This window comes from Podarcis muralis, chromosome 3 (genome assembly GCF_964188315.1).
Source record: "Podarcis muralis chromosome 3, rPodMur119.hap1.1, whole genome shotgun sequence".
In the NCBI taxonomy this organism is placed as follows: domain Eukaryota; kingdom Metazoa; phylum Chordata; class Lepidosauria; order Squamata; family Lacertidae; genus Podarcis; species Podarcis muralis.
In genome coordinates, this window is record NC_135657.1 from 98,094,351 (window position 1) to 98,111,788 (window position 17,438).

Here is a 17,438-nt window from a genome sequence, read left to right on the forward strand (position 1 = left end):
ACGGATACATTGTTAATACACTCTAGGAAATTGCAGTTCTGCAATTTCATAGCTTTCCTTCCAACAATAATCTTCAGTGAAGATTATGATTACTTTTGAAAAACGAGAAACTTCCACCTTCATAAGTAAGGAAACCACGTAATGAAATTAATATTCTGTTCCAGTATTTTAAAATATCCCAAAGTCCATGAGAAAGTTGGCCCAGCAAAATCTTCCATCTTAGCTGTTCTGTGTCTCATTCTTTGGGAACAAGGCAATGTTAAATGCAACAAAGCAGATGTGTGCAAAAAATACTTCTCTTAAGGAGTCAAGGGAGTAGTGATGGGTTTTATACATTTCAAAATGCATACCACCACAAATGTAAAAATATACGAGAGAGAAGAGATATTTTACTAGGTGGGAACAACATTTGAGTCACATAAATGTACTTACATAGCCATCTAAGGCCCACTTGCCATTTTCAAACTTGCTTGCAGAACCCTCTCTAGGATTTTTAATTTGATAGACTTTCAAAAGCAAATGGGCTTCCTCTTTCTTGTAAACGCCTGCAAAGAAAATTATATAAAGTGCATTTTAAAACATGTTCACCCTGTATTTTTAGACTGAATCTTTTCTGTAAATGACTTAAAATATTTAGCTAGCTTAAACTTCATTTACATAAAAAAAACTGTATGTAATTAGATATTACTGCATTTAAATAAATGGTGTAATGTATTCCTACAAACCAGCTTTTAAAACAATGGTTCACAATGGTTCACCTTTGAACCAGTTTTAAAAGTTGTACTCAGATTATCATATATTAGCACCATCAACTGAGATATGAACAAGCATTTTGGCTTAGCATGCAGCCCCTTCACGTGAGCAATGAAAAGGCAGGAAACCCTCCATTAACGACAGTTTTTCCTCTCTCCCTTTAAACACGCACCTGTTGCAAACAAAGCAGTATGGCCAATCCAAAGCTTTCGTAGACACAAATGGTATTTAACATGTCATCATGTATAACTTCCCTGTTAGCATATTGAGGACAAATAATGATAGACAATATGGGCCCCTCCAGACCTCAGTTGATAACTAATGTACAGTGGTACCTCGCAAGACGAATGCCTTGCAAGATGGAAAACTCGCTAGACGAAAGGGTTTTTTGCTTTTTGAGCTGCTTCGCAAGACGATTTTCCCTATGGGCTTGCTTCGCAAGACGGAAACGTCTTGCAAGTTTGTTTCCTTTTTCTTAACACCGTTAATACAGTTGCGACTTGACTTCGAGGAGCAACTCATAGAACGCGGTGTGGTAGCCTTTTTTGAGGTTTTTAAAGACTTTGGTGATTTTTGAAGCTTTTCCAAAACTTTCCTGACACCATGCTTCGCAAGACGAAAAAAATCGCAAGACGGCAAAACTCGCGGAACGAATTAATTTCGTCTTGCGAGGCACCACTGTAAGTTCAATGTGTGCATTAACTTGCAAATGTGCACAGAGCTTTTAAGAGTCAGTCTGTTTGATATTTTTTTTTAAATGTTTCAATTGCTAGATCTGATCATAAAACCATGCCATGGAAAAGACTATGTTTTGAATTAGAAGTAACTATGGGATAGATTGTGTTTATTGAAATAATTTATGGGAGTAAGATATATAGAGGTTTATTTTTACAAAGCACTGGCATGGAAAAACACTTAGCAAAATGGCAGAAACTTTGCATGTAAAGAAATATTATTATATTTACATCAGCAGCAAAATGTCAATGTCCCCTAACTGCCAGGTATCAAAGGGGACGTGTGGTGACTACAGGATGTGATTTCTTCTACAGGTTAATAGAGGTAGCAAACAATAATAATTTTAATCTAAACCTATTTCATTCATCAGATTCAGCTGCAAGCAACCAAATCATTTCCAAGTGTTGTGTCATAATATAAGGCTTTCTAGTAGTATAAATAGATCTCTTCTTCTACCTTACGCATGCTACATGTAAATCGAAACAGGTAGGAACATGTCTCCAAAACCTTGATTGCAGCTTCAAAATGGGATTTCAAACCTCACCTGATAGCTTGAGCTGTGTGCTAGATGCTTCAATGAATGTAGCATTCACTTTACTGCTTGTAGCATTGAACCAGTCAACGGTTAGAGTTGCAGGTTGTCTTTTCCCTTGATGCTCATAAAAACCTTTCCACAATGAATTTATAAAAAATACATCTGAAGGAACTGGAGAAAAGACGAACAAAGAAGTAAATCACTACAACAAAATGCAAGCAGATGTGTGTCTCTACTTCTTTGAGTATTCATTATTTAGTTCACTATTAGAGGGTCCACACATTGTTTCAAAACCTTTGTTGTATTGAAATATTTATAATATCAATGATAATAGAGTATATGAACTTATGGTGAATCTTTATGCATAGTGACATCTTCCTGCTGCAGTTGAAGTCCAAAGCAAATTGCTTTGGATCTCTTACTTCTGCTTCTCCAGAAATACATGAGAAAACATATCCTCTTTATTACCAATGGATTTAGGATGATACGTTGGAATAATAATGAAATGATCAGTTGGTTGTAATGCAAGTTGTACTACTAAGAGAAACACTCCTTACTGTCCTTTAGAACAAATTCAAGGCAGTTTGAGTGTACTCTTGATGGAAGTTATACATGCCTAAGTGTCTCATTGACTTCAGTTAGATGAACGCATGAAAAATTAGGCAGAGATCTGCAGCCATAACTTGCAGATTTCTATATTGCTTTCTCAGTCCCCCACCCCCCAATTCCCATATTTTTTGTGAAGATGTAAGTTACATAGACCTCCATTCTGCATGTTCAAATACTGACAATTGTCATGTGTGTCATTATGCCATTTCGTTCATTTTCTAGTACAGCAGAATTTACACTCTTAAGAAAATACCATACATCCTATGTCAATGACATAGTAGTTTGTAATAGACTCGTCCATGCAAAACTCTCCCTGTGTGACACAGAGGTAGATTAAGAGGCGCACAACCATTTCGGCTGCACTGGCTGCAGAGCCTCAAGGGGCACCCCAAATATGATATAGAATGGAGGGCGAGCGTTAGTGAGGTGCCAAGTTTTGGTGTCGCACAGGGCGCCTCTGAAATTTGAGACTGCAAGGTCTGCCACTATTGGATTTCACACTGTAAGTGCATGGAAGTGATCCACCCCAAACTTCATCTCATGGAGGTGATGGAAGGATATTTACTAATCTTGTAACACCTCTTCAACACCTTATTTTCTCCCAGGTTTGGATGGGGTTTTTCAGATGGGTCATCCACCAGCATGCCCCCCCCCCGAACACTCCTGTTTGCCCCTACTGATAGCAGAGCTCCAAAATTAGTTTGTCCAAGCACTTGGCATGCCATGTGGGTTGGGAAGGGGGATTCAACATCTGTTTCCTCCCGGCCCCTTTAGTTCTAAGCTCTTTTTCCAGCCTTCAAGATGATGATCTGGTGTTTTGTTTTGTTTTTTGCCCCTGGGAATGTCCTCCCAGAATAAAATTGCAGCCTTTATGGCTTTTCACTTAAATATCTGCATTTCTTAATGTACAATTTTGTTACTTTTTTGGGAGCCAAAAATTGTGCTAGGCTATTCAGAATGTCTGAAAGTCAGAGTATAAATGAATTTTGATCTGCATGCCAGTCTGGGAGGTGTGTATCAGGTCAGCTCATATAAGAATTCATAAAGATTGGATTTCTCAAGCATCCCTACTGAAGCTCTAGGTGTCATTTGGCAATGAACTACTGAGATGCTTCAGATGCTACTTGCCTTTACCAGTAAGTTTCCTACGGCAGTTTTACTGTTTCCTGTTTGACAAGCCTGAGGGATTAGTGATGAATCATTGCTTATTAGTCAGCTTCTGTTTCCCATGGGAGGGGTTTTAATTACCGGCTTCTTTTAATTGTTTATTTTATTTCTTATCTAGCAAAATAGCAACATTTCATTATAAAGTGGGGGGGGGGGATGAGAGGAAACCAGCAATTAACTCACACACGAACAAAAGCTGACTTATTAAGAGGCAATACACCACTAATCCCCTCAAGCTGTGCTGAACAGGAATCAATAAAAGGGACAGAAAGAGGAAACCACTAATTACAGTTGTAGGAGAACCTTTGCTGAACAGGATTCATTTTTGAAGGAAAACATTGTGGAATGATCTTCAGGAACAACACAGCTGTGTAACACAGCACCACATTAAATGCACTTTGTACCATCATTTTATTACCATTTGAAGTTGACTGCATTAAAAACATTGCCTCAGCAGCATTAAAAAAATCTCATATGGAAGTTACTGAGGTATAAATTAAAGCTACAGAAATTGGTGTGAAATATTCTAAGGATTCTGAGGTACGCTCCACATGTTAAATTTTTCCTGCACCCAAGTACACTTAGAACTGCATTAGGAAAACTGCAGGGAATAACCCACACTAGCAATGTGACAAAATTATGTGAATAGTGGCTCTCCACCAGGCAATGTCATCATACACCAAGCCCAAACTGAGGAAAGACAAGCTCCCTATTGTATGCATGTACATTTCCCAACTTAAGGAAACTTTGCTATTCTTGTTTCCGGCCTTCAATTGTAAAAAAAAAACCAAAAACATGGCATGGGAACTGAGCACCTAGCAGAGCAAAACACACGTCTGGTGTGTTATATGGGACCTGATAGGTCAGAAGCTAAGTTAGGGAAATTTATTTATTTTATTTATTCCTATTCATTCCTTCATAAGGAGAGCTGAGCAGTGGGATAAAATACTAGGAACACTCTAAAATGTAAACAACAAAAGCAGTAAAATTCACAGCGGCCCAAATCATTAGAAGGGCATGAAAGCCTGACATCAAACAGCAATCTAGGTCCTATAAGTAAAATGAAGTAGTTCTTCCACTCAGCACAGTAGAAGGAGAGGTAAGTTTGCAGGGTTTCTCCATTAGCAGAGCTGAGAGACCAGAAACTTTTCTCTTTCTCTCCTTAAGGTTTCACCAGCTGGTCATTTCAATAAGTTTGCAGCTAAGAGCTAGTGTTAAGACTGGGACCATATTATTATTATTTGGCTGAAGAGCAGGGGGGGGGGGAATAGACAAATAAAAGACAGCTGTTCCCTGGTTGCTCTGATACACTTGCATGGGAAGAAAAAACAGCCTGCTGGATCAGGCGATTGACACATCTAATCCAGCAACCTCAGCATCGCAGAGTGCCCAACCAGATGCCTGCTGGAAGCTAAGTTTATTTGCAACTGTGATTTCTGCACTTGCAATTCCCAACAGCTGGGAAATCTTGTTACAAAGTTTCATACGGTCACTATTTGAATAAAACATACAAATTCAGGTTTCACAATTAAAAGAGGATTTGGTGATCTTGTGCAATAAACCTGCTTCAGATCAGACTTTTTTGTGGTAAGGAAAGTGATGAGAAAATGCACTAGAAAGTGTGGGATAGCAATTTCCCAATGTCAAGTCATATAACCTCCCTCAAGCAAATCAGAACGGGCATTCAATAAACAACCAATATTGCACAACCTCCCCGTAAAGTTTGTGCAAACATATCCCGATGTAACAGCTAAATTGTGCACAAGAGGTAGGGGTGGGGTAGAAATTAGATTTTGCTCGCATTTTTAAGAGGAACTACCTAATTTGCAAAAATACTGCTATCCTTCAAAATTCACATTTCTGTGATTTTTGTGGTGCAGTTCTCCAACCAATGTGTAGAAAAAGTGATATATGCATTTCTATGCACACTTTTCACCAATACACCAGTGACAATTACATATGAAAAGCCACATTATGTTAGGGAAAGTTAACTGTAAAAATGTGTATTCATCAAAAGTGTTTACAATAATGTGTTTATTACATAAAAATTCTCACTAAAATGCTGATGAACTTTTGTGAGGGATTTAAAAAAAACGACTCATTTGCTAATTGCTTCAGAAATGTGGAGAACTAAAATTAAAGATTCAAAAATGAGAAAGTAAGAGAAACCAAAATCCCTAGCAGGGCATCCTAAGCAAGGTAGAAATAAAAATAAAAATCTATTATTCCATTCAAAGAATGTGTATGGGCATAAAGTATGGAGGGGTCATGGGGCCAGACACCTTTTAAGAAAGGTCTGAAGAGGAGATTCTCTGCATATTCAGATGGTTGCACTTAGATCTTTCAGATACTTTGGATCTTTCTACAGGAGCACTAGGGTGGGATGGGGACAGAAGAGTCAGAGCGGTCATACGCAGCCCTATCTCCAAGCCATAAAAATTCTAGGAATGCGTGAACAAAGCTAGGATCTGGTAGATGATCTATATTCATCATTTTGCAGTATAACAGAGATAAAAGCAAAACTTCCAGAAAAACAGGGATATCAACAAATTATATATCAAAAATTGATTGTGCACTGTACAATGGTACCTCGGGTTAAGTACTTAATTCGTTCCAGAGGTCCGTTCTTAACCTGGAACAGTTCTTAACCTGAAGCACCACTTTAGCTAATGGGGCCTCCTGCTGCCTTCGCACCGCCGGAGCACAATTTCTGTTCTCATCCTGAAGCAAAGTTCTTAACCCGAGGTACTATTTCTGGGTTAGCGGAGTCTGTAACCTGAGCATATGTAACCCGAGGTACCACTGTATCTCAAAATCAGCTCATAAGTGATCTCAGATGACAAAGGCGTTGACTTTGAGACATAGGAAACATACTTTGCATGTAAGACTGTTTCAATAAATAAGTACATGCTGCACATTCAACACTAGAGACACATTGCAGAGACTGCAAGACTGACACAAACCAAGAAAAGACAACTTGCACGGTTGTTCCCTACCCTACTCATTTGACTAAACTTATGCAGTGAGAAAAAGATTCAACTACAGTAGCGTGGTAGTTAATAACTATTAATGAGTGCACAATGAATTACTCCACAACAAATTTGCTCAGATGGAAGTTTAAAATCTTATACAATTTGGTATAGTAGAAAGGAGATTCATACATTCAATGAGGGCACTAATGAGCCAACATGATGGAGTGGCACAAGTTATTCCCTTCCTTCACTCAGGATCTCCCCTCCACCACTTCAGTGTGAACTGAGACCTCTGTATGGACAACCAGGTTGAACTAGGTGTCAGTGCAAGGGAGCACTTATGAGGAGTACAGTTTGCACTGCAAAGCATCTGCACGGCAGAAAGAAAAGAGTGAGAGCTACTCTTCTACTATGTTGTTGAAGCTCGGCCCCCAGCTGAATGTATGAACTGTGGCAGAGAAAAGTAGAACCATATATATATTTGCTTTTCAGGTAGTCTGGTCATTAGTAGAAGGCAGTGCCTAATTCTTACATGCACTCATTTCCTACAGTGATGGTCTAATGAACTCTGCAGAGCTGGTGTATCTGCATGGTTATTGCACAAACACACTTGAGCAGAGCCAAGCACTTCTCCCTCTAGGAACCAGCGTAAATTTCACTTAAAGTGCTGCAAGTTATGTTTTGGGGGAATCAAGTGAACTGAGCTCGATGATGGGCTGGATCTAAACAATTTTGAGCAAAAGGGAAACAATTGCTGCTAACACTCTTGCATACAAGAGTTCACACAGTGTCAGAATAGAGAGGCTATGTTGCTTCCTTTTGTGCAAGCAGAACAACACCTTGGGATTTTATTTCATTTGTGGTGTCCTAGCACAAGGTGCTAGGGACGTGGGTGGCGCTGTGGGTTAAACCACAGAGCCTAGGACTTGCCGATCAGAAGGTCGGCGGTTTGAATCCCCATGACGGGGTGAGCTCCCATTGCTCAGTCCCTGCTCCTGCCAACCTAGCAGTTCAAAAGTACGTCAAAGTGCAAGTAGATAAATAGGTACCGCTCCGGCGGGAAGGTAAACGGCATTTCCGTGCGCTGCTCTGGTTTGCCAGAAGCGGCTTAGTCATGCTGGCCACATGACCCGGAAGCTGTACCCCGGCTCCCTCGGCCAATAAAGCGAGATGAGCGCCACAACCATAGAGTCGGTCACGACTGGACCTAATGGTCAGGGGTCCCTTTACCTTTTGCACAAGGTGCATAATGAAAGTCACACAAATTGAATACATTTTCTGCATATAGAATGGATCCAAGTTTATGTCAGCAATAACTATCTTAATGAAACTGCTCACAGGGGTGGTGGTATTTAATACAGCTTGAAATCTAGGTGGTTTTTGTTGTTTTCAGCATAAAAAGAGTTGCACAGCCAATCACAACTTCTAATGTGAACTACCTATATATTACATGTGTCTGCAAACATGTTATACAATGTGTGGAGTCGCCCCAAGTCTGTGTTATACGGAACTAGTCTGAGCACGTGCCACTTTCTTCTTCCTCCATTTAGGAGACAGGTAAAGTGTCAACTCTACTATCTGCTTTGAAAAGTGGTTTTCCCATTGCAATTGTAAAAAAATGTGCCGACAAGTGCTGTGAGTTTAACATTTACTCATATAAAGTTATGCAACTTTAAGCAGATTTAGGCAAAAGTGTAAATTTCATTTCCAAATCTAAATTTTAGAATACATTTTTTTATTATTGTGAACTTGAACATTCATAAGATGAAAACAAAATAGATTTTACCTGAAATCTCAGCATAATGCAATTCTACTTTCATTATAAGGCTCTCCATTATCGTGCACTGTCTGATATAAAGCAACTTTATCTAGCGCCTTGTGTTTAATATGTAAAATTACTCTTTTGGTATTGGCCTAGTTCTCACTGAAACGAGAATGTATGGGTTGTACTACCTCAGATTGCAGGTGGAGACGCATATGATTGAGAGTATAAGTGTATTTTAGGAATGCTTGGGAATTATTTTTTTTGGGGGGGGGGGGAGAGGGGAGTAATCTTAATTCCAAAGACAACACAACTGACCCGGAGCCCTTAAATGCACTTGTGAATCAGAACGCCGAAATCTACTTTTCTCTTAATTAGGGCCCATGTTACATGGGCTACCTTTTAACCTCCCCCTTTTAAAAACTGGTTCTACATACTTGGAATGACCACGAAGAGTAGCAGTTGTTGAATGCCTTGAAAATCAGTCTGAAAACACCTACAAGGGGATTTGATGTGCCATCCCTCTTCTGAACTTGGATAGGGGTGAGGGGTGGGGAGATACCTGCCCCTATGTACCCTTCCATGAAAACATCCCCCCCCCCCATACAGTGTCAAAGGAGGGATGGCATGTCATCACATCCTGTTATCCCAAGGACTTTTGAGGCCCTTTTGCAAGCCATGTGGGCATCTGCTGTGCTTTCTAGCCATGCCAAGTGGGTAGAACATGTTAAATAATGGAGGGAGGGTGGTGAAAAGCCAACTCTTGGACCACCTGGTAAGATTATTTTTTATTTTTTTAAAAAAAATACCATACGTAGATGGAATGGATCTATCTTCGTATTGGCCATGTGTGAAATTCCATTCTCTCCACACAGGAAAATATAATGGAGCATTAGAATCCTTCATTTTCTATGTGGAGACATTTTTTTCTCATGGAGCGGCATTCAGTCATATGAACCCCGACCTGTAGCCTATAGTAGTATAACCCAGACACTGATTTACTGTCTCCATGAAAGCTAAGCCATACAAACATCTTCAATTATGCCACATAAGAGGACATTGTATTAAAGGCTGTATATATATATATATACGCACAGAGAGAGAGACAGAGAGAGAGTTGTGTCATGACCAATTTCGGACAGCAATTTTTATATGCCAGTACTTTTGTGAAATTGTTTCGTTTTGTCATTTGTAATGAAATGATTCATTTGAAAGTTAGAAAGAATTTTGCTGTATGAGAAACACTGGACTAGAGAGCGATTTAATGTATTTAGTTCTAAAACTGTTCTCGTATACAAACCTGGAGTTTTAGTTATTGTTTCATTAACTTCTCTCACTCCTTTACCTACAAGTAAAAAGACAAATTATCATTTTTATGAACATACTGAGTTATGTATAGAATGTTGATACATCATTCTTGATTGAGGCAATTGTGTGTTCTCCAATACGCCTACCATTTATAGCAGAAGTAAAATCTATATTACATATCCAAGCAGTTATAATTCTACACACTCATCAGAGAGGGGGAAAAAGAATGAGATGGAAATCTCCAGGGAGTCCATTTGTATTGTGGCAAGCTTGCTGATTGCAGAAATAATTACTGCACTCATTTCTAAAAAATGATTAGTTTTATATCAGCTACAGTGTTGTAACAGAGAGCCTTATATTGGTGACAAAGATGTTGCACCTGTATGTCCATCATTATTATTACATATATACATACTTGTAACCTACAATTAAATTATACTGAACTAATTGTATAATACCCCAGGAACTGCCAAGACAATTACAATGCTTCATAATACATGCCAGCTGTGGTGGATAAATCTTTGGCATGTGTGCTATATTAAAGAGTGCTACTTAAGTGTGCACTGCAATGCATACATGGCCACCATGTATTGGGGTGACGTTGCCACTAATCTACTAATAACACAATCCTAGGCATAATTACTCTGAAGTAGGTCCCACTGCACCCAATTGGGCTTACACCCTACTAAGCGTGTTGAAGATTCCAGCCCAAGACTAGAATGAAGAGAGGGGCAAGGGGCAGATCTGCAAGCCTGATTCTGTTCCCTAGGCAGATCCTAGGCTTTCATCCTTCTCTCTAAAAATAACACAGACACCTGCTGCCTTTGATACTTGTGACACCCATAGTTTGCCTAATTGTTTTAAGATTGTTCAGCAGAAAGCTTGAATTCTGAAATGCATCTCAGATTGTTCCATCAGAATCTATTAATTTATTGATATATCTGCCGTGTAAGAATGCTGTCTGAGAAATTAAATCTTATAGGGCCTTTTGTTCAGGTTGGTTTTAGGCACATTGTTAAATGGCAAGGAGCAGAGCTCATCCTCAAACAAGTTGAATTAGGTAATGTTACAGGGCTGAAGACCCATGGGCAAATTTTGACCAGGGGTGTCACAAACTCTATCTTTTTGCTTCTGCTGCTAATTCTTACTAGAATGAGACATGTAGATTGTTTATAAAAGAAACATGTAGATTTATATGAAAACATTGTTTTTCATATAAATGAAAAACAAAAAAAATTACATATTTATTTGATCCAGTATTCTTGCAGGACCCATAAATCATTTCATAATTTGACACCTTTAGTACTATATATACATTAAACACTAAAAGACAACACATGAAAAACTGTAAGACTGTGACATAGACTGAGATTAAGGGAAACTTAGTTGCAACACCCCCCACCCCCACCCCATTCAAGCCCAACCTAGTTTTGTTTGATATATAGGAGAGTGCTACTTACTTGTCATTCTTCCTTGAGAGGGTGGGGACACACCATGTAATTCATAAGATGGTCACGCAGAGTGTCCATCTGACCTGACAGGAAACTATAGCAAGTAGTGTCAAGAGTTGTGGAGACCTTCCTCCAACCATGTCTGAGAGACAAGACAGGCTATATCATGCCAGAGGGAGGCTAAATCATATAGAGTTCAGCTTCTCCTCATTTCTAAGAGCAAGTCCCATTCTTAAGACTGCTGCACAAAGACGAGGCAGCACACATTTGTTGCACTATGAGAAATTCCTGAAGAAGTATAAGCACACACTGACTCATAAGAGGCTACCCTTCAAGAGATACAGCAGGTGCCAAGATGCCATGTTTAACCTCCAATTGAACCCTAAATCAGAAACACTGTGAAGCACAAATGATTTGGAAGATAAAAACACAAAAAGCTGAGGGCAAAATACACATCACATGTAATTGTATGAAACTTTGTCCCAATATCTGCTTGTTTTACATGGCCTTTGTCTACTATTGATGATAAAGGACTAAAGAGTAGTGGTTACGCCATATTTAATCCACTGGAAGGGTCAGGGGACATGAGGTAATCCAATCAGAAATCACTGCAGCCTTACAGCCTTTTTTAAAATAATAATAATAAAAAATCAATATGCCACCAGTTGCATGGAGAGAAATGATCTCACCACCCACATCATAATGATTGGAAGGAGAAAACACATAGATACATATTGCACAAAACAACAAATATTTTCCGTTAGAAACTTGGAACAAATCCCTGCCCAAGGACAAGCAAGATTCTTGTCTGCTGCAGACAAACTCCTTTCAAGTAAAGGTATGGCAAATCTGTATCTTGGGTTGCATTTCCACTTGTACAGTTGTAAAGCCCCCTTCAATTTTTCTAATAGTACTTTTAACTGAAAAGTTCTATACACAATGAAGTCAATGAAGATTGGTTTGTTTGGGAGCTTCAGTGAGCAATGCCCCATGGACTAGGTCAGGGACAAAACAATTCTCTGGAGACTTAAAAAAACCCAGCCTTTAGGGATCTGAGATTAATGTCCAAGAGTGACAAAAAGAAGAGAAACACTTTCAATATTCATACGTATTTCGGCTGTTTGAAGAAAGGTCGTCCCTTGTCAAAAGAAATCATAACTCGGGGCAATTCAGCTCAGCATACAGCCTCTAAATGAGATATCTAGCAGATTTCTAGCACTGCCCCACTGCGTGCAGTGGATATGGATGTTTTAACACATTTCAAGGGAAAGTCAGGATGAATATCAGGGGTTGTCACTGTTTCCCATAGGAAAGCACAATCTGAAAGAAAGTCTAGACTTGATTTTAAGACTTGATTCCGCCTCATGGATAATGGAGGAGGAAGCAGGGGTGTGTTTGTAGGTATCGAGAAGGTCTGCAAATTCCATCCTGGCCACTCAGTTACATGGTAGAAATGCTCACTCGCACTTTGAAGGTTGCTGTGTGGTTGAAGTTGAGAAGTGGCAACTGGATATCACCAAGGTGCCTCTATGTGTTTTGTGCCTGTAGCACAGGACTGCTGCTCCAGTAGGGAGCCTGCAACTCCTCCAAGGAACTCTTAGGTTCAGAGTAGTTCAGAGCAAATGACTGGCTCATTGGAAGCCATGAGGCTAGTTAAAGCAGGGACACACAGGGTATCTATTTTTGGGTATGAAAGACACCTGGAAATTGTCTCTATCCTAGCATCGTGATTACAAGAACATACAATTTCAACATGGTCAGCTACTGCAGATGTTCTGCAAAAGATGTAACAAGGCATAAGGAGATAACCCAGCTCATGCAGGGGAAGAAGTAAATATGCATCACCAATACTATGAGCTTTACAAGCTGTGTCTTCTATGGGTGCATTCCAGGAGACACTGCAGGTAAGGGTTCCAAGGTTGGCATAGCCCTGAGGCGAGGTGAGACTCCCAAGTTTGCGCAGAGGGTAAGTGGAGGGGGGCTGGCAATGTGAGCTGCTGGGCTGCTCCTGGTTTGCTGGCCACTGGTCCATCTGCTCCTATCCCCCGCCCCCCAAGAGAAGGAAATAAGGTCCCCAGCTAAGTGCATATACGGTCACAGGCTTTAAGCAGCCCCATCAGCCTGATAGGCTCTCAACAACTCTTGTAACTGCTTGCCAGAGTTTCCCAAAAGGTAGCCCAGCCCATTCAAGAAGCTGAACACCTACACGCATGACTTGTGGGGCAAAGAAGAAACGTATACACACTTCAGTCTTGAAAATGGCACGTCGATCTCACGGGTTCATTGCTACTTTTATCATTCTATACACAGGAAAGGGATACTAATGCAATATTTTGAAACATAGCAGGCCTGATTCACATCACAGCGCACATTTTTTATTATTATGCATGAGCTTGGACTTGTTAGCAAGTAGAAACTAATTGAAGCATTATTTTCGTCAGTAACTTACTTTTACAAACCGGCGACTTTCCTGTCCATTTCATATCTGGCTTACACGTTCGGTGTTCTGATCCACCGGCAAGGAAAAATCCTGGCTGACACGTATACACCAAAGTGTAGCCTAAGGTAGGCAGATCAATTGCTTTCACATCCACGTTTGCAGGTGTCTCTGGCTGCCTGCAAGCATGAGCTGAAAGTTTGAAAAATATATATATATATCAGCAAAGTATATATCCAAATCCAGAAAAATGCAATGAACGTGTTGTTACTGTAAGCAAAAATGTAGTCAACTTCCATGTTATGAATAGCTTGGCATGTTTTTTCTGTGTTGCAGGTGAACATGTTTTTTTGACAAAGAAGCAATGTGAGCGAGAAATGTAAAATAAGTTGGACTCGAGAGTATTCAGAACACCTTCTTTCCCCGCACATGGAAGATTATTAGGAAGGTAACAGAGAAAAAGAAAAGGAAAGCTAAACCACACGTCATTGCAAATTAGGCTGTGATCAGTACTATGAATTACTGAGCTGTCTGCTTCACTTCCATTTCAGTGACTCAAAGAACCTTGAAAATTACACAGTGATTTCTGTGCTAAATAAATTCATTATAAACCTCTGCAAAATAAAGGTTCCATAGAAAGGTTTTTACTATGCTACACTGGTTGTACAAGCCACTGTAAGTATACTTCTCTTCTTCTTTGTGCTCTGCTCATTCACAGCATCTCAAAGTTAATTTGAAATAAGATAAGAACCTAAGGTCAGTCTTGCTTCGCATCAATGTACTTTACTGAATATGCTCTCTGATGTCTTCTTTTTTGTCTTCTAGCTGTCATAAAAAAATCTAAATATATTAATCTTCAAGCATTTCATGCAGAGCCTGGGACATTTGCCTGACACTTAATCATACTTTGACTATAGGGCTAGGGATGGAGGATGCCCCTTTCTGAGGCCAAGAGCCACAGTCACGTCAGCACTGAATTTCTTGGAATGGATCAGAATGACAGGGGAGAAGCAATACTGGAAGAAAAAGCCAGATTGCAACTGTGCATGCAATCACATTACTGCTTTTTTTGCACTGCTTTTTCCATGTGCAGCTATGTTTTGTTAATGGGGGACAGGAAATCATGAGAAAACTAAACTAAGGAAAGAAATGCATGCACCTGTCTGATAAAAATGTTTGTCTGTGGTGTGTTTACACACACACACACACACACAGAGAGAGAGAGAGAGAGAGAGAGAGAGAGAGAGAGAGAGATTAAGAATTCCTAATGTATTGGTTGCACTTCAGAAACAAGTGTGGGTAATTCAGAACTCCAAAATCCAGGAAGAAAAGCAACTGAGCGTAATTTTTGAAGAACCCAGTCCTTATCTAAAACAAGGCTTCCTTCCCACTTCCACACATCTAAGGGTATATGATAATTATGGCATAGTTGTTGTTGTTTAGTCATGTCCGACTCTTTGTGATCCCATGGACCAGAGCACGCCAGGCACTCTGTATTCCACTGCCTCCCGCAGCTTGGTCAATCTCATGTTCGTAGCTTCGAGAACACTGTCCAACCATCTTGTCCTCTGTTGTCCCCTTCTCCTTGTGTCTTTCCCAACATCAGGGTCTTTTCCAGGGAGTCTTCTCTTCTCATGAGGTGGCCAAAGTACTGGAGCCTCAGCTTCAGGATCTGTCCTTCCAGTGAGCACTCAGGGCTGATTTCCTTCAGAATGGATAGGTTTGATCTTCTTGCAGTCCATGGGACTCTCAAGAGTCTCCTCCAGCACCATAATTCAAAAGCATCAATTATTCGGCGATCAGCTTTCTTTATGGTCCAGCTCTCACTGGTCCAGAAATCTCCCGTCACATAAGAGGCCATGTACATGTAAGCAAATACAACATGTACACAAGACCTGAGCTAGAATGCTCCACAGCTGCCTGGATCACCCAAGCAAATATTGCTTCTGAGTAGTGACCTTGTGCCAGGTATTGAAAGTGAAGTTTTTATTTTTACCATCCTGTTTCTTCTTTATCATCATCATCATCATTTTTTTTTAAAAAAGATACATAACTGAAGTAGTTAACATTTGTTACTTACAAATGCATTCGGGCTGTATGCCACTCCAAGTTAGATTTGCAAGACAAGTGCGTGTAGTTGACCCCTGCACGTGATAACCCTTCCTACATCTGAAAAAGACTCTGCTCCCAACCTAAAGAATTAAAAAGAAAATTTAAAAGGAGAAATAACAACAATAGAACACATAATATTCATCTCTTTGCCACAACACAAAATAACATTTTGGACATTTCCCTTCTTTTCCTTTTCCAATCAAGTCAATGAATACAGAGAGTTTCCATGGAGAAGAACACCAAATGCTTGGCACACATTATCTCTCTCCCCATTTTGTCTGCGTTTCGTGAAAACAGCTCGGTCCTCCGTGAACTGACATGTGTGACAAACACAGTGACTGCATTCCTCAATGTGAATATTATTTTTGTTTTGTTTTAAAATATAAATTCTACTTTTTCGCTTTAAGGGCTGCTAAGTACATCAGCTTATCCTACTCTTCAACTATAAAGGTAAAGGTAAAGGTACCCCTGCCCGTATGGGCCAGTCTTGACAGACTCTAGGGTTGTGCACCCATCTCACTCAAGAGGCCGGGGGCCAGCGCTGTCCGCAGACACTTCCGGGTCACGTGGCCAGCGTGACATCGCTGCTCTGGCGAGCCAGAGCCACACACGGAAACGCCATTTACCTTCCCGCTAGTAAGCGATCCCTATTTATCTACTTGCACCTGGGGGTGCTTTCGAACTGCTAGGTTGGCAGGCGCTGGGACCGAGCAACGGGAGCGCACCCCGCCGCAGGGATTCGAACCGCTGACCTTTCGATCGGCAAGCCCTAGGCGCTGAGGCTTTTACCCACAGCGCCACCCGCGTCCCTTCCACTCTTCAACTATAGCTTTAACTAATTAATGTGAAAGAGTTAGAAAGCTTTCCTTCAAGACTGATTGACTCAGGAGAAGAAACCCTGGCAGAAAAAGTTGTCCTTTCCCCATATAGATAGAGCCCATGGTAAATCACCCAACAGTCAAAGTTGCAAACATGTCGTTTTCAATTGACCAGTAACTGTATATGTGAGCCTGTGCATTCAATATTCAGTTTTGCACTAGTAAGAAAATAATACAGCAAACCATTTCACTCAGGAGAAAAATGGGGTAAGAGGAGAAGATAGATAATTGCCCAATCTTTATCATTTAAAGACTGATTATGGTTTTGCAAAGGATGAGGAAATTGGAGTCAAACCTCCACAACAGACACGTTGACTTACTGACTTCTTACTGACCTTTACGGTTCACACTGTGGTAGAATTTCACTTGAAACAGTCATAAATATGCAAAATGTTAAGTCAGCTGTGGTGTTTATGTACTTTTGAAACTATTTGTCAATTGCTCTCAAGACAGACCCTCAAGTTACTGCCTTGTGCCTAATTGAGAGATTATATGGAGAGCACACAATCAAGCAGTACATTGACCAATATGCATGATAATTTCCGTTTCAGCATTTGTGCTGGAGATTCATCACAATTCACCAATTAAACGAAATTACTTGACAAACTATCTGTTGCCCCTCCCAAAAAAAGATCAAAAATGTTAATTGAGCACCAGCCATTCTGACCATGCTCATATTATTCTTATCGCTAAAATAAATACTGGGTGTCCTCCCCCCC

General features: G+C 40.2%; 1 protein-coding gene across 3 annotated transcripts in view; it reads right to left on the reverse strand.

Moving 5' to 3' along the window:
- CSMD1 (CUB and Sushi multiple domains 1) overlaps positions 1–17,438 on the reverse strand; it is a 939,172-nt gene that overhangs the window by 15,547 nt on the left and 906,187 nt on the right. For 2 of the 3 annotated variants that reach the window (XM_028722385.2, XM_077926389.1), the window contains 5 exons: positions 15,810–15,921; positions 13,742–13,921; positions 9,834–9,878; positions 2,033–2,194; positions 433–545 (listed from right to left, as the gene is read on the reverse strand). In XM_028722385.2, coding sequence (XP_028578218.2) covers positions 433–545; positions 2,033–2,194; positions 9,834–9,878; positions 13,742–13,921; positions 15,810–15,921 — 612 coding nt within the window. The remainder of the gene's footprint in view (positions 1–432; positions 546–2,032; positions 2,195–9,833; positions 9,879–13,741; positions 13,922–15,809; positions 15,922–17,438) is intronic. The other variant, XM_077926388.1, reaches the window with a different exon arrangement.